The sequence below is a fragment of the Syngnathus typhle genome, linkage group LG22, assembly GCF_033458585.1.
Source record: "Syngnathus typhle isolate RoL2023-S1 ecotype Sweden linkage group LG22, RoL_Styp_1.0, whole genome shotgun sequence".
NCBI classification, from domain to species: domain Eukaryota; kingdom Metazoa; phylum Chordata; class Actinopteri; order Syngnathiformes; family Syngnathidae; genus Syngnathus; species Syngnathus typhle.
This window is the reverse complement of record NC_083759.1, coordinates 6,447,559-6,470,902: the sequence shown is the minus strand read 5'-3', so window position 1 is coordinate 6,470,902 and position 23,344 is coordinate 6,447,559. Positions and strand designations below refer to the sequence as shown.

The 23,344-nt window shown below is 45.2% G+C and overlaps 1 protein-coding gene across 2 annotated transcripts in view; it reads right to left on the bottom strand.

The window, feature by feature from the left end:
- The window catches only part of LOC133146277 (kelch-like protein 29), a 93,295-nt gene that overhangs the window by 38,374 nt on the left and 31,577 nt on the right, over positions 1-23,344 (bottom strand). For both annotated transcript variants that reach the window (XM_061269778.1, XM_061269779.1), the window contains 2 exons: positions 22,034-22,327; positions 802-940 (listed from right to left, as the gene is read on the bottom strand). In XM_061269778.1, the coding sequence (XP_061125762.1) occupies positions 802-940; positions 22,034-22,288 (394 nt within the window). In that variant the 5' untranslated portion in view covers positions 22,289-22,327. The remainder of the gene's footprint in view (positions 1-801; positions 941-22,033; positions 22,328-23,344) is intronic.

The following is a 23,344-nucleotide window of genomic DNA, read 5'->3' as shown; positions in this document are numbered from 1 at the left end:
AGAGGGCTGAGTCAAAGGGCCAAAGTCTAAACGATGCTCGAAGAAAGAAAAAAAAAAAAAAAAGAGTCACCTGCATTATATGACGCTGGAGGTTCTGATAGAGAAGTCACAAGTCAGTCAGCTAACCGGTGCTGCCTTGCATTTGTTGATGCCTTGTGACCCAGTTCCTCCCAATGGAGTGTTTGCCAATTATTTCTTCATTTTGTATCTCATTCTCAATGTCTGCACTACATTATAGAGCCTATTTTATAACATTATAGCGTCTATTTTGAGTCTATTGTGAACCTTTTGTACATTGATGCAATAATGTATTATTGAGATGATGCGTGTAACTGCATCAAATTGTACAATTTGTTGGTATTGCTGAATCGGTTCTCAACTGCCTTACCCAAATTAAAAAAATAAATTAAAAAAAAAGTTGAAATAACTAACGAAAAATGTCTCATAATCAATCAGTCAACGGTTACTGCAATTGAGTCCTCGGTTGTCTCTCTTTATTAGCGTAACGCCGCTGTCTGCTGGTGTTCTTGTTAAAAAGAGACATTTTTGGGTGAGTCGCGGCAGGTCAGCGAAGGAAATTAACCGCTCTGGGGCAAAGCCATTCTGGGTGGCTTCATTACAAATAAGTCTTCGGGGAAGGGGAGGCGGAAAAGGGGAGACAATGGCATGAATGTCAGACGGCTGCACATTATCCCGTCGACAGTGCTTTTGACGTGGGCTGTTAAGACCACTAAGGGGGTTTTCTTTGCATGTATGATCTTGACATTCAAACACAATAAGCGGGTGAATTTCATGCGTTACCTGTAGCCTCGCCATCTCGATGCTGCTTGCTAGGCGGCTCGTCCGTGTCCCAGGGCGTGAGTTGGTTGATGGGCGTCTGTCCCCACCTTACGCCCGGGGTGAGTAGCAAGCCAGAGCTTTGGTTGTCCCCAGGAGACACCTGGAACCGAAATAACAACAACTCAGTATTGATCATCACTCAAGTGGTAGATTTCAAAATTGAGTTTGAATGCATTTTATAATATCCATTTTATGTCTGTAAGTGGTCCTTGAACCTCAAAACATCGAGAACTTCACTGTATAATAGTCTGGTTGGTTGTGCAAGAAACCCAATTCCGTACAGTAAAGATGTGCTTTTTGTTTGTCTATCCAAAAGTATTTTTATTTTCACACCTGCTATGTGAAAAATAGCATTTTTGCGACGAAGAACCGTTATCGTGCGAGTGCAGGCTGATGTAATGCTGGCTCAATCACAGCCAGTCACCCCGTGGGACATCTTTTTCCCCCCCATTTCACCCGCCGCTTCGGAATCTGGGCTCAACGGACTGCTACGGGTTTTTAAGGGTTCGGCGCTGAAGCCGGATTCCCCTCCGCTTGGCCTTGACGTTAATAGAAAAGACCAGGATCCCCTCCGAGCGGCGCTCTGGCCCTTCATTCCATTATCCTGCCTGACCCCGCAGCGACGCAGCTTGGCTTCAAAATTCACAAGCAGCTTTATCATACAGAACCCAACCAGTACTAGTAACAGAATTACTGTAGTACTTGTAATAACGTAGTAGGCCCAAGTGTTCAAAAACTAGCCTGTGGTTGGAGTTCAAAAATGTGAGTATAACCAAAAGTAGTAAGAGTAGAAGTTCCAAAAGTGGGGAAAAAGCTTGTATAAACTGTTGCAAAACAGACCTCGACATGAGACCAGATGAGGTTTTTAGATTTGGTGAAGCAGCATGTGGCTCATTGCCCAAGGCTGCTTCGGTACACTTCAAACAATTGTATGTTTGTGATCACGAGGCAGCTTGTGTTTGCGTGACAGCAGCTGTAAAATAAATTGTCAATAGAAGTAAACCCGAAACAGAACCCTGGGGAACACCCTTTGCAACAATGCTGTGTTTTGGGATGAAAACTCAGTTTCACACGGGCAGACAAGTTGAATGCGTGTCCACGCGGAGATAAATCCCTACTGGAGCTCCTCTGACAGCCGTGTGTGTGTGTGTGTGTGTGTGTGTGTGTGTGCGTGCGTGCGTGCGTGCGTGCGTGCGTGCGTGCGTGCGTGCGTGCGTGTGTGTGTGTGTGTGTGTACGCTTTTGCGTGTGTACGGTGGAAGCCAAAGACCACCCCCGCCCAAAAATAAAAAGCAGAGACAAAGGAGTGATGGAGCAAGGGAATGAAGCCCGGGAAGATGAGCTGTCAGCTTCTTTTGTCCACTACAAGCTGTCAACTCAAACGCTTTACTCACAGAACTGCTCCATTCCGGAGACTCGAGGGGAGGGGGGGGGGGCAAGATTCCCGAGCATATCCAAGGTGAGGAGATGCTCTTTCCAGCCCTGCTATTTGTTTTAATGAGCAAGCTTCCTCCTCGTCCTCTGCGGTGGAGGAAAACTCATCATTACCGCTCAGAATGTGACCCTCTGACTTAGCCCGCACCCACAAACATGGCCTCATTAAGAGAAATAAGAGTTTACCAAAAAACAAACACCTGATTTTTTGCAACTTCATCTTTTGGTTAGCTTCATCTCCATTTGCGGCATCACCGTTCAGTCGTGTGCGTGGAGCGGAACCTACAGTACCTTCCACAGCACCATCTACTGGTTCTAGCGGGTCACTGTCCCACAAAAACCAACAAACCTAACTAAGCAACAAACTAAACACTAAAATACAAATGTTAAGCTCTTACACATCTAGTCTTGCTCACTAACAAAATCTTTAAAATAATTCCTTCACCAACCAGCACGCTTGACGGAGACAATGAGCTGGTAAATTAAGTGGGAAAAAAAACTGTGAGGCATGCAAGTGGACTGACTGCAAACACACACCAGAAAATGATGATGCACCGGAAGGAATACAAACAAGACGTGGCCATGACTACACACTGTAAATATTACTGTGTGTCTGTGCACGTCTACTCCCAGTACACACACACACACACACACACACACAGGGGCCTGGACTTATTTATTAAGACGGTGGACATGCTGCGAGGAGACAAATATGAAGGATGCGGAGGTTGCGTGACGGCAGCTGACATTTTCTCTCCATTTTATTTTGTGCTACATGGTTCCAGTTGCATCAATTGAAGGTGGCCTATTATCATCGGCCAGCGGATGCTTTCTGCCGACTGGACAGAAAGCATCTGCTGGGTGAGCGGGGGGGTGAGGAGCCATATAAATAATTTTCAAGCCTGCGCCAAAGCCATTTGGGGCTCTGGCCGGGGGTCGAACGGCAACACCTGAGTACATGCTGTACTGCGATCATGTCACGAGTAGCCAGACACTTCATTAGATCAACCTGCAATGTTCCTTATAAAAGGAAAATGATAATCCTCAGTTATTCAAACTGGAAATATTGGAAAAAGGCTCCCAGCGGGATGAAGCCATACAGAAATATTGCTACAATCAAATTATCAGAACATATATAATACTAATAAAAAAAATCCCTGTGTTTATTCCTAAATGCATACATAATGAGGCGTTGCAGAGGAGGTATACAAAGCAATATAATGCAATAAAAAGATATTGCAACAGTAAATATTTATATTTATAATAACTTGCTCAATAAAACAGCATGGGGGGAGAGTGTATATAAATGCAGATGATGCATTTATATTAGCAAATCAGTTATGATGATGGACGGTTTGTATTTAAAAAAATAAACCAGCTGCATTGCCTATCTCACACATGCCCACAAACAAACAGGAAGTCGGCCATTTTGAATCACGTGGGGGGATGTGGGCCTAGCATGGCGTCAAAATCCAATGCTCAGTTTGCGGCTTGGCGACAAGACACTAGACAACATTGGGTTGTCACACGCCCACACACCCCCAAGCGACATCCTCATCTCGACGGTGATTGTGTCAGGTGACATCTGTCGCCATCTTGGTCTCGAGCCGAGCAGAACCTCATGTCTGCAGCCTGCCACCATCTGCCTAAGCACGCGGTGGATTTCTGACTGCGTTGAGTCATCGGTAACGTTTGAATGAAGGAAAGAGAATTGCTCAAACGTTTTGTGTTTGAGTTTGCATTTGGTCACGCAAACAAATATTATGCATCTACACACCAGATGCACAGATTGGCCAATCACAACGCACAGAACCAGTTTGCATTTTTTTGCAATGGTCTCTTCCAATACAACTGGACATGCGGTGCGGTGTTGCTGACATTAAAATGCACTACCACCTCCACAAATATGCTCACTATCTCACGGGAGACGCGTGCAAACAAATTTAATCAAGACTCGATATTGCTCCCTACATAGAAATAACACCGGTTTGTAATTGCACGCAAGGAAGGAAGAGCGGGATCGTGCGAGTGTAAATTCATGAAGTCCATCTGCTTGCTAACACTGCTCAAAAATATTGCTTCGAAATAATTCACGGAGAATACAAAAATATTAAATAAAATGAGGAGTATTCTGGGCCGCCTTCTCCTCTTGATCGCTTAATCCACTGACAAAGTTAGCTTGTGACAACACACAAGGAAGAAGGAGGAGGAAGAGTATGCAAGGAAATGAAATTCATGAAATCCATCTGCTTGCAAGAGGGCTGGTTTTTTTTTTCTCTTCCTTTCCCTTCGGCCAAGCACGGACAGACACGCCGGACTTGGCTGAAATGTGGAAGCTGATGGGAATAATGGCTCTTCTCCCAGAAACATCCATCACGCAGACTCACCGCGTCGCCCCATGAGCGATCACTCTCACTGCAGTATATATATACACACATATATATATGTATATATATATGTTGTTTGTGTATGACGGCAAAGTGTTTATGCTTAATACCCCATTTTTCACTTTCACTGTTGTAGCCAGAAAATATATCGGAGTCAATTAAATCTACTCTATATTACTTTATTATTATTAAATTTATTTAATAATTAATATTTAATTTATTATTAAATTTATTATTAAATCTACTATATATATATATATATATATAAATGTATGTATGTATGTATATATATATATATATATATATATATATATATATATACAAATGTATGTATGTATATATGTATGTATGTATGTGTATATATATATATATATATATAAAAAAAAAAAAATTCCCCTCTCACCCTCCGCGGGTGGTCTCCCACTCCAAGCTCGGGTCCTCTACCAGAGGCCTGGGAGCTTGAGGGTTCTGCGCAGTATTTTGGCTGTTCCTAGCACTGCACTCTTCTGGACTGAGATGTCTGATGTTGTTCCTGGAATCTGCTGTAGCCACTCCTCCAGTTTGGGGGTCACTGCCCCAAGTGCCCCAATGACCACGGGCACCACCGAGGCCTTCACATTCCAGGCCTTCTCAAGCTCTTCTTTGAGGCCCTGGTATTTCTCTAGCTTCTCAAGTTCTTTTTTCCTGATGTTGCCATCGCTTGGTATTGCTACATCCACTACCACGGCCTTCTTCTGTTGTTTATCCACCACCACAATGTCCGGTTGGTTCGCCATCACCTTCTTGTCAGTCTGGATCTGGAAGTCCCACAGGATCTTGGCTCGCCCATTCTCTGTCACCTTAGGGGGTGCTTCCCACTTTGAACTTGGGGCTTCCAGTCCATACTCTGCACAGATGTTCCTGTACACTATGCCAGCCACTTGGTTATGACGTTCCATGTATGCTTTCCCTGCTAGCATCTTACACCCTGCTGTTATGTGCTGGACTGTCTCAGGGGCCTCTTTGCACAGCCTGCACCTTGGGTCTTGTCTGGTGTGGTAGATCTTGACCTCTATTGCTCTGGTGTTCAGAGCCTGTTCCTGTGCAGCCATGATGAGTGCCTCTGTGCTGTCCTTCAGTCCAGCTTTTTCCAGCCATTGGTAGGATTTCTTGATGTCAGCCACTTCACTTATCTGTCGATGGTACATCCCATGTAGGGGTTTGTCCTCCCATGATGGTGTCTCTAGCCACTCCTCCTCTGTTTGCCATTGTCTGAGACATTCACTGAGCACGACATCCGTTCGGGCCTTTTCCTTGATGTACTCATGGATCTTGGCTGTTTCATCCCGAACAGTGGCTCTCACACTCAGTAGTCCTCGGCCTCCTTCTTTGCAGCTAGTGTACAGTCTCAGGGTGCTGGACTTAGGGTGGAACCCTCCGTGCATGGTTAGGAGCTTCCGTGTCTTGACATCTGTGGTCTGAGTCTCTTCCTTTGGCCATCTTATTATTCCTGCAGGGTATCTGATGACTGGCAGGGCGTAGCTGTTTATTGCCCGGATCTTGTTCTTGCCATTTAGCTGACTTCTGAGGACTTGCCTTACTCGTTGTAGGTATTTGGCTGTGGCTCCTCTCCTTGTGGCTTCATCGAGGTTGCCATTTGCTTGTTGGATACCGAGGTACTTGTAGCTGTCCTCAATGTCTGTTATTGTTCCTTCTGGGAGTGAGACCCCATCTGTATGGACTACCTTCCCTCTCTTTGTCACCATGCGACCGCACTTCTCTAGTCCGAATGACATTCCAATGTCTGTGCTGTAGATCCTGGTTGTGTGGATCAGTGAATCGATGTCTTGCTCGCTCTTGGCATACAACTTTATGTCATCCATGTATAGGAGGTGACTGATGGTGGCCCCATTTTTGAGTCGGTATCCGTAGCCAGTCTTGTTGATTATTTGGCTGAGGGGGTTCAGACCTATGCAGAACAGCAGTGGGGACAGAGCATCTCCTTGGTATATGCCACATTTGATGGAGACTTGTGCAATTGGCTTGTAATTGGCCTCAAGGGTTGTTTTGTGATCCATGAGTGTGGCATGGAGTCGTAGGCTTTCTTGTAATCAATCCAGGCAGTGCACAGGTTGGTGTGTCGAGTCTTGCAGTCTCGGGCGACTGTTCCGTCAACCAGCAGCTGGTGTTTGGCTCCTCTGGTATTGCTGCCTATGCCTTTCTGTGTTGTGCTCATGTATTGAGCCATGTGCACACTTATCTTAGCCGCTATGATGCCTGACATGATCTTCCATGTTGTAGGGAGACAGGTTATTGGCCGATAGTTGGATGGGACTGTACCCTTCGTGGGATCCTTCAGGATCAGGATTGTGCGTCCTTCAGTTAACCATTCGGGGTGAGTTCCAACTTTTAGTAGCTGGTTCATTTGTTCTGCTAGGCGCTCATGGAGTGCAGTGAGCTTCTTAATCCAGTAGGCATGGATCATATCTGGCCCGGGTGCTGTCCAGTTCTTCATACCTGAGACTCTCTCTTGGATGTCTGTCACAGTGATGGTAACTGGGTTCTGCTCAGGGTGGTTGCTGTGGTCTTCTCTTAGAGAGACTAGCCATTGTGCCTCCCTGTTGTGTGATGTGTTCTTCTCCCATATGCCCTTCCAGTATTGCACAGTCTCCAGTCTTGGTGGGTCTGCTCTGCTGTTGTTACCCTGCCATTGAGAGTACACTTTTCCTGGTTGGGTTGTGAAGAGCCTGTTTATTCGCCTGGCTTCACTTTCTCTTGTGTATCTCTTTAGGCGGCTGGACAGGGCTAGGAGCCTCTGTTTGGCAGTCTCCAGTGCTTCAGGTACGTTCATCTGGCTGTACTTCCTGGGTGCTGGTTTCTTCATTGCACCTTTCTGGATCTCCGATAGTTGGCTCACGTCTCTCCGCACTGTCTTGATCTTAGCCTCCAACCTTGCTTTCCATGGTGGGTTTTGTATCTCATGCTTGATATTGTTCTTGTAACCAAGCATCTCCAGGATCACTGTTGCTGAGACCCCATCTGTATGGACTACCTTCCCTCTCTTTGTCACCATGCGACCGCACTTCTCTAGTCCGAATGACATTCCAATGTCTGTGCTGTAGATCCTGGTTGTGTGGATCAGTGAATCGATGTCTCGCTCGCTCTTGGCATACAACTTTATGTCATCCATGTATAGGAGGTGACTGATGGTGGCCCCATTTTTGAGTCGGTATCCGTAGCCAGTCTTGTTGATTATTTGGCTGAGGGGGTTCAGACCTATGCAGAACAGCAGTGGGGACAGAGCATCTCCTTGGTATATGCCACATTTGATGGAGACTTGTGCAATTGGCTTGTAATTGGCCTCAAGGGTTGTTTTCCACAGTCCCATCGAGTTTGCAATGAAGGCTGGATAGCTCAGTAGGATAGTCGCCAGACTATCAACCAGCGGGACCCGGGTTCGAGACCAGGTCAGGGCGGAGCCATACCATCATCCAGTGTGGGTCTGTGGGCAAGACCCTTGACGATATCGCCTACCTCATAAACATGATGAGAGATAAAGAATCAAATGTCGCCCGGACAAGGTCTGCGTCAGGCGTTGGGGAACCAGAACGCCTAGATGTAAAGTGGGCTACTGGAACAAGGCGGAAATGGGCGAGATGTGAGAACCTAACACTGTTGGAGTGCTACTACTCCAGTGAACCAAGACAGAGAGGGTACATATATATATATATATATATAAATATGTATATGTATATATATATATATATATATACCGTCATACTGTATACATTTATATATATAGACATATATATATACTGTCATACTGTGTATATATATATATATATATATATATATATATCATACTGTCATACTGTATGTATATATATATATTAGGGGTGTAAATCGCGGGTTTTGTCACGATACGATATATCGATACAAAGAATCACGATACGATATTTGCCGATATCTTAAAGCCTGCTGTGATTCATTCACGATACATCACGATATAGTGCTCTACAATCGATTTTTTTTTTTTTTAAATAAAAAATATAGAACAATATCCTGATTTATAACAATTCATACGCAAAATCAACAGGGTACTGCGAACTCTTTATTTAGGAAATTACAAGAGTATTGTAGTATACAAAGTGCTTATTTTAACACTGAACTTTGATGTTGTGTTTTTCCTTTAAATGTGCGGCGAGATTTGTGCTCCCTGAATATTTGTTCACCGCATGGCAGGATTTACAAACTGCACGTGTCTTGTCCATTGAGCCATCTTTTCTTTGGAATCCAAAGTCCTTCCAAACGAATGACTCGAAGCCTAAAGGGGAGCAAATTTCCTCGTCTTTTTGGACACTAGCCATAGCACCAGCCCAGGAGCCGCGTACTAGTTGTCGACTCCCCTTTCACGTGCCTGCTCTGCTCACAACGCAACACGCCGCGCACTGCGCCCAGAAAGAGGAAGCAACAATGAACTGGATTTCAAAATAAAGTCGCGTCTAATGTCCGAGGTCAAACACGGCGATATAAATCGTTTAGCATCGATGCCAATAAATCGTAGAGCATTATATCGCTTAATCGATGTGTATCGATGAATCGTTACACCCCTAATATTTCTATATATTATAAGACCTGAAAGTGAGCAAGAATTAACGAGTCACGTTCACGTCCCGTTACAGGGGAGAGTTAATCTCCATGGTGATGCGCCATCGCCTGAATGTGAAACCGATTAGTCCCGGGCGTCCCCGCATGTCGCCGTGTCCAGTCTATTGGACCGTAATGCTGCAGCACATCACGCGCAACTGCGTAAACAAAGATGGAGAGGAAGAAAAAAAACCACCACTTTTGTCTAATATGTTAACTTAAACATCACATGCAGGTGGCAGTACAAAATTGGCTGCGATCATTGGCGACATCGGCTTTCTTTTTATACCTTTTTGTTTTTTTTAATTGCTACTTGTCTGGACTGCCAAGCCCCATGTTTCAAAGCATCGTAACCTACGCATCTGACATCCTTCTCACACTTAACGCTGACCCCGGGGCGGCTGCAGTAGACCGGCATCATGAAAATAACACTATCGTCTGCCGGGCTTATACAGCGTTGATGCTCCGTGGAGCGGCTACGGATACGCTTGGTGATTTCCAGCCCAGGAGGGAGGGCCGCCGCCGCAGCCGCCGCAGCCGCCGCAGCCGCCGCCGAAGGCTTGGACGCTGAGATTGCCGACATGCTCGAGTGAGAAAGCGGAGCTAATATCGTCCGAGTGCTCAGACCTCGCAGCGCTTGCAACCTTCCTTTTGTGTTCTTGTTTGTGCGAGACAGGCGTCGAAGAGGCCCCGTCCCAAGGCATCGAGCAGTTGACCGCATTGAGCTTCTTCGTGTCACGCTTTAAGTTTATCGGGGGCTCCCTGCTGCGACTGACCGAGTGACCGAGTGACACGCGGGGCTCCGGCGGGCCGTGACTGCTGAGCGTTTGGGGAGGGACCGATCCAACAGTCTGTCAGTACCTCATAGATGAACACACGCGAGGGGCATCGATGTACACTGGCCAGATTGAGTTAGCCTCAGATAAAGGCAGCTTGGCAGGAACAAATGAGAAAAAAAAATCTGGTTGACACAAACAATTGATAAAAAGAAAGAGAAAGTAAAAACTGACCAAAAATACAAATAAAAAAAACTGGCAACTCGTCCAGTCAACCAGTAGCCAGCCCTCCATACAGCCCCCCTGCTGCTTTGACAAAAAGCTTGAAAAAGGTGCTCTGAAGTGCCTTCAAAGCACATCGAATCTAGCACGGCTGCTTTTTGTTTACCCGACATGAGTGGGATTAAGCCCAAGCGGTTGAAGCAAACAAAAACACAGACGTCCAATCGGGCTGGAAAACCAGAGGCGCCGCCCATGGCGACTCTTTTGCCACAACTGCGCCTAATTAGCGACGTAATGCTGCAAAATGCAACGAGTGCATTCTTCAAGGCCGGGATTGGAAGTCAATGAAACAGCTGGCTAGCCGCAGTTTAGCGATAAAGATAGCATATTACGCTCTCATAATTTCCATACTGGAGTCCCTTTTTTATGACGCTTTAACTGGGAATATTGCGCAATAGTAAGAAATTTAAAGTGGAAGTAAGAAGTGTAAGAGTTAAATAAATTCACATTGTTGGGATGTAAATAAAAGAAGCAAGCTGTCCGACTTTCTTTTGAAAACAATCCAGCACACCGGTCCTCAATTGTTTTTAGAAGCCGCTAGCTTAAGGTTAAACTGTTACGCACCTTTGTTTGAAAATATTGTCTGGGCGGCTTCATTCCTACCTTTGAGGTTCCCCTCTTGGGAGGGGGGCTAAGACAACGCCGGGCCCCCCGCTAGCTCCGCTCAAAGGCGGCTTTTTATCCAACAAGATGAAGCGGTCAGCGTGAACCCCAGGGGGGCTCCCAGCACGCCCGCCATGGTCGGGGGTCTGACACGGCACAAGCGAGGTGGGGGGTTTTTAGAGTGCAGCAGGTGGGGAGAAAACAAAACAGACTCTGCTTTGAGTGTTTTGTGGGCTTGGAATCACCTCCAGGCGAGATGCCAACAATGTGAGCTCTTCAAATGCTAATGCTAGTCTATACACATGGCAGAAGATATTTCAAGGTAAGCATCATGCGAGTCCGAAAAGCGATAGGCGGCTAATTTAATTAGCAGCGAAGCATTTGATGGTCCTCTCGTGGGTCAAATCGGAACGGACTGGGCTAAACATTGACGTCAGACGAGTCAAATGTAAGCAAAACTCATTTTCGATCAGTTTTCATCCTTTTGTCTCAAAAGTATTACGCCGGACGTCAAGTTCTAAGCAACGTAAACTGAGTAGAACTTGAAAACGCACAGCAGGCAAAATAAATTATGATTCAGCCTTCTGAAAGTTTCAGGCAAGAGTCATTTGCATCCATGCTGGGCGAAACACAAGCACTGCGACATTAACCGAGTGAGCGCGGAAGGATTTTATTGGGTTTAAACACGGGCCAAAGCTGAAGTCTTTTATCTGCTGAAGCATAATATTCCTCCTCAAAGTGTCTTTGGCGCCAAGAGCCCACTGAAACATGGATTTCATACATGGTTTAATCCTTTAATTTGATCGTTCAAATCCGCCCCTTCTCTGCATGCTTATTCGCAACGGGGAGATTGCCGCTCCTCGGCGCTCTGTGGAGTAAATCTCACATAAGTTTAAATGTTTCGGTAGTGGTCGCAGTGAGAAGATTGTACTTCTATGGCGGTTGATTGACTTTTAGTCTCAACGACACACAAGTTGATTTTACAATATGGTGGCTTTCCTGGAGTTGACTTTGGGATTTTACCAACTAGCGGAGTTCGATTTGTTTTGCAGCCACAACACAGCGGCATAAATTCAGCATGGGCAGCCGAGCAGAGAGGCGTAGTAAACAATCAAGATGGCCGTGCTTGATATTCCGTCGCTATACATCCCGCGCTTTGATGGGCTCTGATAGAGCGTCTGTGTAATACCGGCTGCCGGCGTTCCATTAAGACGCCGCAAGGCCGCGTGGCGCTTTCTATTCCAACGAGCACTGCCATTTGCCTTTTTTCCCCTATTTTCTCACACTGCCCCTTTTTATTATTAAAGGATCCCATCAACCAACGCTGGATTTCAGCACCCGGCAGAGATTCTGCTAGATTGATGGATCACTCCATCATCGGTCCCAAGCCACGCACCGTTCTTTTTTTCCTCAAAAGCCAATTTGTATTTGATTGAAAAGCAGGAGGGCGAAAAAAAAAAAAGTTTTCCTCCTCGCACAATTAAATTTCAGTAGCGAAGCATCGACAGCGGCGATCAATGAGGTGCGTCGTGGAAATACCTCATCTGGCATTGCGTCTGGTTGGCCCATTGATCCGGTACACAGACCTCATACCGCAGCCGTCGCAACGGGGAAGCGACGAGAGCTAACTTAATCAACAGGGGGGGGGGGAACGTCTTTTCTTTTAAACTTCACGGGCAAGGTTGGCTTGATAATAGAATTATGCGACGGTTTGGAGTAGTTTTACAAATAGGAGTTTGGGGTTCAGGGTTTAAAGAAAAGGTTTATGGTTGGGCGTTGGTGTGTCCCAAGACTTTTGCTTCTCCAAAGTTTCAAAGGATGGAATTTGTATTCTTGTAATTCGCCAATTCTGCCGTATACATGAGAACGCAAACAGACAACCGGATTGTCCTTTATAAATCCTCAAAGCAAAGGCAGCCTTCCCGACTTACTTTTTTACTCCTCCCCCCCCTGGAGGATCCCAAAAGTAAACCACCTTCACACTCTGCTGCCTGGATTTGATTTATTAGCTTCTCGCCACCAGTCTTATCCCATCCCGGACTCGCTTCTTGCTATTTGCATTGAATGGTGAAAATGTCAGCAAATCCTCTTCCTGAGAAAATGATCCGTCACAAAATGACCACGAGGGAGAAATCTCTCCTTTAGTGGTGCGCCCTTGGTTTTGGGGGAATTTGTCACGCTACACCGGAAGGTGAATAGAGTCGAGCAACTCTTTTAGTCTTTGGGTGGTAATATTGTCATTGGGGCTTAAGGTTAGGGGTCAACGATATTCAGTTTGAGGTTTCAGAATACATTTTAAGTTCGGACAGGAAAATTCTGAATATGCAGAAGCAGAGGTGTCTTCCCTGAAAGTTCTTCAGGGATGTGCATATTAGTTGTGGTCCAAAATGTAAATTTGCTGAAAAACAGCTTTGAGAAGCCACGCAGGGGAACTATTAGTCTACTCATAAAAAGTGCCATTTCCTGTTTTGCTTTTTGGATTTGATTTTTACTGAAAAAAAAAACAACATAAAATGGGCCCCATGATTTAGTTGGCAGCCTGCGAGCACGTCTGTTGTTGCTCAAGGCAACGTCCATAAGCTGTCTCATCTGCGCCGATGACTGCACCTGATTTTATTTGGCTCCCAATGAGCGTCGCCAGCATCGCTTTCCATTCAGGAATGCAAACGTCACCGTGTTTGTAGACAAACAAATCTGCTTTCAAGCAGACGGCCCCAAGAGAGGGGGGCAGGAAAAGGATTAAGCAGCGGTTTTCCTTTAAGGAGGCCTCGTGGAAAGTTGAATTGTGATTGTTAATCAAGGAGATGCTGAGTCAGTTGTCTGCTCGCCGGCCAATCCCAGCGCGCCGGCGGGCCTGGATTAGGACAAAATGTCCGCAGTCTGCTCTCAATCATGTACTGCATGATCATCGTGTCTCATTGTTAAAGCAATTTACAAAGAGTTATTTTGCATTGCTTTCATTTAATTTCACCCGCCGAAGTAATCAAAATGGCTCATTCTAGAATGAAAGAACAATTTAAATGTATTTAATTAGATATTTTAACTGTCACTATCTTCAATAATCAATACATTTATTTAACAATTTCATATATTCTAAAGTAAATGTAAACAAATCATCGTTGGACTAGAAGGAATTGATTCTCTCTCAGAACAGTTTACGACGACATGGTCTGAGCGACCTCATCGGCATTGCCAGACGTCGTAGTCAGTGCGCGATGCGATCGATAAAAAAATAGGAGTCAATGAGATGCTCAGAGGCGTAGCCAAGCCGGGGCGGCGCCCCGGTTCGGACTCCCTGCGCCCCGGTTGGAAAAAAAAAAAAAAAAAAAAAAAAAAGAAATCGAGCTTTTTCGATTCTTCATTTTCATGCCGTTTTTTTTCTTTCGGTCTTGCGCGAATGTGCTTGCGCTATTCTATGTGCGCGATGTTATCCATTCACCGTTTGCCTTCCCGACCCGGATGTTGTTTTAGCGATCAGCGAACGGCGTGGGTGATGTTAGATTTTTTTTCATGTGGGCGTGCGCCCCTACTGGAAAAATTCCTGGCTACGCCTCTGGAGATGCTTATCATGAATCCGCCATCAAGGCACATATCAAGCGTTATTGACTGCCGAGAAGAAGATAGAAAAAAATGAAAGTGCCGACAAAAGCGGGCGCTTGGACAATGGCGACTAGATGAACCTTATCTGTGTGGCGTTTGTCAATCTCGGGATGTCGCTGAGGTTTACGTACAATCGCCGCCATGTCCCAGCTGACCTTTGGCATCGCCGCTTTTGTCCCTTCGAATAAAGCCAACCGAGAGACTTTCCAAAGCGGCGATCCAACATCGGCTTTGTTATTTGGCCAAACGGGCAGGGAATGGAAACAAACCGGCTCACTCGTGAGCGTGGCTCCGAGCTGACGGGGCTCCGATGGTTCAATCTAATAAGCAGTCACTGGATATCACGCTGGGATGAAAGACAAGAAGCGACCCCGCCATGTCTATTTATGTCACGGTGACTTTGTCAACGCTAGCGATAATAGGCTTCGCAGGTCGAAAAGCACATCACAGCCAACGCAGGGGTTGAAACACCACTGATGCTAACAAACGAAGACAACACGAGAACAACGGTCTCCTGTATCTACTTCTTGAAGAAGCCAATTTGGAGTTGGAAGGAGACGGAGGGAATTAAATAAAAATGAAAGTAGCATGGCTCGACTCAACATATGAAACGTCGACAGTCCGCTGCTTCCTGTTAAGTGCAGTGCGAAAAGGCTGAATTGACTTTCCATTCAATCGTCGTTCGAGCGTCTTTTGGAGACTTTTCGGTGGTCAGTCTTCTCGAGTCCTCCTCGGGACTGTCAGCGAAGGACAGCGGCGAACTTGTCAGACAGGGTGAGCGTGTCGAGAGGCTCGTCGGCGTCCATCCGCCGACAGCGCCAAGTGGCTGTCGTCTTAGATTTGTTGCCGTCATTCGTCAGCGGCGCCGTCTCGCCCCACCACTCAAGCGTGCGTGAGAGGCTTTTCGTCAAAGGTGAAAATTATACTTTGCCCGATTTTTTTTTTCTCCCTTCCATCGTTCATAATTGGCTCGTTCTCCGGAGGCTAGTGAGTGACTACGAAGAGTTTGCAAAGTGCTAATGAAAAGAATTAGCAAAGACAGCTGTTGTCAGCTCCGAGGCTTGCCGCCATGAAAGTAGGAGGAACATGAACAATGGAGCAATTAAGTTTCTGTGAAAAAAAAAAATCCTGTAGGCTAGCGTGTTTGTCTTCGCAATGTAAATTTGGTATTATCGCGATGGATAGTAAGTTCCACAGCCATTTGCAGTAGGTGAAAATCAATGTTTCCAAACAGAACATTTTGTTGAGATCACCTTGACTCATTTCTACAACTCAACATGCCCCAAAAAAATGTAAAAGAACTAGTGGCAGACCTAATTATACAAGTTAACTATGCATGTAATTTTTAAAGGTGCGCTTTTGGGTAAACAAACCGGTTGCTCGGAATAAATTCTGACCATTTTGCTCCCAATGGCCGTGCGCACATTAGTCTAATTTTATTCTGTTCATTTTGTATTCTCTCCAGTTTTAAACACAGAGAGGAAACCGCACTGTATTTATTATTCTAATTTTTAAATCATACCACCGCAAAATATTCACCAAGGCCACCAAGCCATTTTTCATGATTATTATTATTCTTCCATTGATTCCGTTGTGGTGTCGTTGCTTTGGGGTTTCCCAGCCAGCCATTTTCGTATTCAACATTATAAATAATTGATTGCCTTTTAAATGCAGATTCTAATAGGGTGAGACTTAATCAGCCTTTTGTGGTCTGACCTCAACTCTGGCCCAACAAATGACTGCAAACTCACTTTTTTTTTTTTTTAATCTCATTAAGTTTTGTGCCTGCTCCACTCTCACTAACCGGGAAAAGCAGACGATGAGGCTTCTTGCTATCGGATTAAGTCTTGATGGAAAAACGTTGTTCCTCCCGTTCCTGTGTTGATGAATCAGTTCAGCGTGACGCAAGGCAGAATTAAACACTGTTGTTTTTGGATGGAAATTCGACTTTATTCTCCCCTCAGCCACCTTGCTCTTGTTTTTCCTCATTTGGGCTGAAAGTGCGTAAAAAAAAAAAAGTCAAAAGAGGAACGTGCAAAATGTTCACGGGCGGAAGATGAGAGCAATGAATTATTAATAATCTGTGCGCTTCCGAGCTGGCAAATTTAAAAGGCCCATGTTGTCTTGTACGTTTTAACTTTTTTTGGGAGAATACAAAAAAAAAGGAGACTGAGTGTGTGGTTTCTACGAAGATGATCAGATTTAAAAGATAAAAATCTCTGCAGCACTTTTGTAGGTCAAATTTAGAGACAAATTACTTTTTATTTTTAACCAAATTTAGGTTAAACACAACTTAATCGATTTTTTTGTCTATTTTCTTCATTTTAATCTTCTCATTTTAATGTAGTATGGCTTTGTAAATATATACAGTAATTTATTGTCCTAAAATCTGGAGTGCGCATTATGCATGGGTACAACAATTTTTGAAGAAAATCTCCCTCGAAATAAAACTTGAAATCACACCTTTCTTCTTGTTTGTTGTCAATCGCATCGCATTCAGCCATCCTGCCCAACACAGTCAGTAAAATTCATAATTGACGACACATCGTTTGATGCGATGGTGCAATCCTTGATGGTGTGTTATTGTCAAATATTGTTGGTTTTTAATCTCAAACGCGGACCGGACGTCATACGGAGGCCGCCATTACAGATGCGCAGAACGGATGCGCAAGACACGTCAGCTATATAAAGAGCGAGAGTTCAGTTCTCCACCTATTAGTTTCAATTCACAGTTTAATTAGCAGTTTCAATCAGCAAATAACAAAATGCGTATTACAGGTAATATTTTATTTCACAACACTTTGCCTAGTTCCTTTCTCCTCTGCTGTTCACTTCAAACACGCTCCATACGAACACAATGCTCTCGTATCAGACGTTGCTTGATCACCTGCTCGTTTGATGTCTGTCACAATGTACCCTACACAAATCCGAAACATTTCTTCGCTATCGAGTTTGCTAGCGCATGCGCAGTGATACTGACCGGCAGAATAACATCCGGTTGTTCCCAAAGATGATCTTTCTTTTTTAAATAATTTAATAACGTTTACAGACTTAAGTAAGAGTCAAAATCTGGGTGCGTATTATACATGGGTACAGGCTTTTTTCCAGCATCGACTTGCTATTTTTAGGGTGCGTATTATGCACGGGGGCGCATTTTGCATGGAAAAACACGATAATAGTTTTGGGCGATTTTTCCCATTTTCTTAAGGTATTTTCTTGTTCCAAATTCAGTATGAATTGAGTCAAAAAAATTTCCTCACTCCTCTTCCCCTAACCAGTAACTTGATTTATTCTTCTAGTTTGCTCGGTAACAAAGTTAAAAGTCCAAGCGAGTTTAAAAGCCCAACTCGGAACGAACAAAAAAAAAAAAAAAAAAAAAAAAAAAAAAAGAGGCCAAAAAATGAATTAGAGGTTAACATGGTTACATTTTCTTCCACACACACCAAATCAATATATAAGATTAAATCTATTCAATTAAACGCTACACAATACCTGCGGAAGCATTTCTGAACCCTCATCATCTAAATGCTAATTACTTGTGCAATTACTTTTGCAAAGTGTTGCTTCTCAACTCGCCAAACTATTAGCTTCAATTTGCCGGCTAATTGCGAGGCGGCGCGTTGCTCCGCTCCTCCAACGCGTCGACTGTTATTTCCCACTAGGCCGTAATCGGATGACTGCGAGGTGCAGCCGAGGGAGGTTACAATCACATTGTCTAGTGCGTGCGCTTGTGTGTGTGGTCTTTGTCGTCGCCTTAAATCTAAGGCCTAGGAGACATTTATAAGTTATAAAAGGGAATTTATAAGGCAAATTTGCGCACTCTACTCCAGCACCGTGACCACCGCGACATCGATTTTTCCCACCCCCAGATTTCCATGCCTTTAAAGCTGTACGAGTCTTCTTTCCGACAGCGGCCTCATATTGGTGTTGCATGGCGATGACCAACTTAAACCAATGCAATTCGCTGCACAGCATCATTGACGTCTGATTTTCATCCATACTTGATATTTGTTGTATAATCACAACGAATCCCTCAACTTCTCATTACGACAGTAATATTGATCGTGCTTTGCAGAGGATAAAAAAAAATAAGCCGAGGAGGATTATTACCGTTTTTTTCCGTGTATAATGCGCCCCCATGTATAATACGCACCCTAAAAATGGCATGTTGATGCTGGAAAAAAGCCTGTACCCATGTATAATACGCACCCAATTATTTTTTTTTTTAAGTGTGTTGGGCAGGATGGCTGAATGCGATGCGCGATTGACAACAAACAAGAAGAAAGGTGATTTTATTTCGAGGGAGATTTGTCATGTCTCGTCCCCAGTTTTGCTATGTGTCTAGGTTGCCATAGTTTCTGTTCGCGTCGCCCCTCCCTTCCTGTGTCACCTCAATCAATGTAACTTAAATACAAAACTTTAAGTCCTGTCTGCCCCTCGCTCACCATCGGATCATTGCATGTGTTACTGTCATGATGTCTGTTTGGTTTCTGTTCCTGTCTTTGGTAATGTCACCTTGTCTTTTTGTTCCACGACTTTGTCGGTCAGTCCTGTTGGTTTTGTTGTACCATGATTTTCTTAAAAAAAAAAAAAAAATTAAAACGTTTGTACCCATGTATAATGCGCACCCCAGATTTTAGGACAATAAGTTAGTTAAATTTTGCGCATTATACACGAAAAAAAACGGTATATTGTCTGTCTCCATGTGTTGCTGCATCGTTTGTGTTCCGATGTTGTTTATGACACAATAAAAATATTTCTAATCTGCCAAGAAGTGAGTTGGCCAGCATACAGTGCACAAATTAAAATAAATACAATTAGGCAGGTCGATGGCTCGTATTTCAAGACACATCTGTACAAACCACTTCTATTTTTGTTGTTGGTTTTACAGGTTGGAAACCTACAGGGGCTTATTTGCACTTTGTCACATGTCAGCTCCACCAGCCCCAGACTATATCGAGAAGCCCTTAATGAGGTGGTACTCGTTGGTACTCTACGTTTGAGTAGCGTCCGCATGCGAGTGTGTGTGTGTGTAGTGTGGGGGTGGGCGGTCGTTACTTGTTATTTAAAGCTGGGCGAGAGCTAATTAAAGCATCCTAATAGCCGCTATTGTCAAGTTGTTCATAGAGCGCTATCAGGATGCTACAGTGGTTATTGCACTTAATGCTAGCACGAAGGCATACTTGACAGCAATGCAGACGTCCCCCCAGGAACACACACACAAAGGCACACGCGCACACACTCGCCTTCTGAGTGCCTTTTTTTTGTACCCACTCCCAAATATATAGGGCCTCATTTCATCGGCTTAACGACCTCGTTTAAATGAGCTTAATGAAACGCGCTCAAGTACAGGCACGGCCACGCGGTGTCACGCACACGCACACTACGTCTTCATTATGAGGCCTGTCCGGTCCCCCGTGCAAACAGCACAACTTATTTATTGTCTCCTCTCGTTTCTTTCCGAGGTATATTAATGATGTTGGCCTAACAAGTTGCGTCCATAAACTCGCAATTGCTTTTTTAAAATTAACTACATGCAACACGGATGTAAAGCGTGTTCAGTACAGGAAAACAAAGGACATAAACATTTGTAGAATATCATCAAACGAGACACGTGGTCAAAATTGAGTACGTTGCAGAAGTTTGGGGTAAAAGAGGGGACGATTCCGACCGGATTTGGACATGCGACGGGAAATCGATATTCTGCAGCCGGGACTACAACCTGACAGCTCAATAAGCTTTGGGAAAAAGGCGGCTGTTCTTTCTTACGCCACCGTAACTCCTTGAACATCTCGCTTTCCTTCGGGGACTTAGCAGCTCAAGGCACCTCGGGTGTTTCACACGACGACAAAGCGGACGGGGATCGCCGGTGTGCCGCCCGGAACTCGCTTTGACAAGATGACGACCGGTCCGTCTGTCCGTCTGGCCTCCAGCGGCATCATTACCTCGTTCGGATACAATAAAAGAACTGATATCTCTGTCCAAAGTCCCCGGAAAGCTCTCCGTAGTGGGCAGTAAAGTCCCGTTATTGGAGCCGACCAGTGGTGGCAGGTAATGCAGTACATATAATTCATTTTTGTACGTTAGGACGATGTCAAATTCATTCCTAAACACATTTAGGGCCGAAGCTAATTGCTGAACAAATGTTTTTTTTTTTTCTTTTTCAGGGAAAAGAGACTCATTTCCTTAAGTGATTAACCGTCTTATGAATATTAAGGCTCTCCATCAAAGTGCGACCGCCACGTTTTCTTTTTCATCTCTTCAATTATCGCATGAAAAACAACAGCCCGGCTTTTGTGCGCACCGAATGAAACGTTTCTTCATCGACGAAAAGGCAACCTCACCCTCATTTAATTAAATCCGTCAACAACTAGTATTATTTCGTGATTAGCTTGATGCGTTGACGCGCGTGGCGTCTTTAAGAGGACTCTGATTTTTTTGATTTTTTTTTATGGATGCAATGACAACATGGAAAACTGTTGGCAAATAATTAACAAGGGGACTTCAGACGAGGGGGTGTGGAACAAGCATCACTGCAAATTAACTACAGTCTGCCGTTCCGTGCGGTTAACTTTACATCGGTAACGGACAATAACGCCAGATGGTGCGCTTGTCACAAACGCACGCACACGCGCAGGTGAAAATACAAGCCGACGTGTCCCACGTCGCGCCAATCCACACTGTGATTGGTTGTGAAGATTATAGAGCATTGCTTTTACACGTGTCGGAAGTTCCCGATGGGTATTCCCGACCCGCCGGTCGCTTTTATCCGATTTGACCGAATGGCAGAGGGGGGAACCGAGATGGAAAGCCCGGCACCGGAGGTGTTGGCTGGCTCCCGAGACGCCTGTGTTGTAATTAAAGCCGAGGCGAGCGCTTTGGCTTTTAGACACGGTTGCTCTCCGTTGCCCATTTAGCAAAGAGCTGTTCAAAAGCTCTACGCGAGGAAGACGCGGTGGGAGAAAGTTCCGGTAAAAAACAAATAAAGCGGCATCCTGGGACGAGTGCTGCGGTAACTTGATCACACATCATGATCTGGAACTAACAATCGTTTCTAGTTTAGGGATGCATGCCCAGAGAGGCTTGAAATCAGCCCAGATTTGGAGTTGGGAAAAATTGAGTCTGGTCACATGTTAAACCTTTTGACCCCTATGGGTCACTGTAGTTCGTGCTTGTTTGATTTCACAGGAAAGTCAGACTGTCACTGACTGAGGATCATTTGCATAGTCAAAGTGGGGGTGGTGGGGGGGGTAGCTCTGAGGACAAACCTCGCTCTTGGCAGACTGAGAAAATGTGAGATGAGGATGGGAGGGGAAAATGGTTTGGCAAGAACCGAGGCGTTGACGGGAGCGGTTCGGATGGCAGGCTCCGGGAGACAGACGGAGGCCAACCATGACGATGGGCGAGCAGAGAGACATTTCCACGGGAAAGTAAGACTGAAAGCAAACCGCGGGTAGAAACTTCATAGAAGTGATGGAAGTCTTACCTTGGTCGACGCCGAGGCCACAGAGCCGGCTGCCGCAATGCCTCGCTTGACCGCCACCTCGCCGGCCGATGTCGTCACCACGACGGCTGTCGGGGTCGGGAGCAGTGACGGGATGACGGGGAGGGGGAGGAGCCCCGGGCGGTTGTTGCCGTTGATGACGGCAGAGGCACAGCTATGATTGGCCCCCCCATTGTGGAGGCGGCGCTCCCAGGGTGCTCGGTAGTCGCGTTCAAAGCGGTGGTGGTGGCGTGACATCACTTCCTCGTCCTCTCAGAGGGAATAGCAAGGGGAGGCCTGCCAGACAAGCACAGCCAAAGGTCACATTTGTGTCTTTTGTTTTTTATATTGTTATTTTATTCATTAATTTTTATATGTATTTTTATATTTAGCGCATCTGTGTAGTTGAGCAATTCACTTCCAATCATTCCAACTGTTATAATGCTGAGCATGACAATCTCCTACCCCAAAAATGAAAAGTGGTGTGAAGCAGTTGGCAGAACTGAAAAAAAAAATATTGAGATGTCACCCTCGAATGCTTTTTTTCCCCCCTCCCTCCACGCCGTCCGCCTGCCTGCCTGCCCGCCTCCCCCTCCCCTCCCCTTTCCTTTAATAACCTTGAATTTTCTGAGCGGCTACAGTTGTATTACCTCTAAAAATATGCGAGGCGTAGAGAGGAACACGGTGCTCGTCCGGCGGAACAATGACGGCGGTTTGTGCCAGCTAAAATTCTCCCTTATCTCCACAGCTCCACACTTCAGCCAGGAGAGAAGAGGGCAACCGGGCAAATCTTCCGCAACATTGGTAGAAAATAAATACGCTTGGGGTTTATAGACATATAAATATATGTGGGGAGTCGATTTGAATAAAACCATGTACACACAAAGTCACACTATCTCATGCAAGTGGCAGCTGCACGACGGGTGTCACCCAAACAAAAATCACGCTACGCTTGCGATTGTTGAGGCGAGCAGATGGATCGGAGCTTCCTAATTAGCGAGTCTTAAATTCTCTGCATAACTATGAGTTGGCTTTTAAAAGGTCTGTGTGAGTAGGCGGGTGTACATTGGCTGGTGACTCAGATATGGACCGAGCGAGGAAGAGGAGGAGGAGGAAGAAGATGAGGAGGGGAACCAGACACCCGGCACACCTGTGCGTTCTGCCAGAATGGATCAAAACTTAAATTCATCACAAGCGCCCTAGGGATGCGCTGCCAATCGCTATTCGGCCATTTTGTGTCATATCCAATCAACCGCAATGGGAGGAAAATCTGAAACAAGGGATGACAACGTAACGCGGATTAAAAATGTCGTG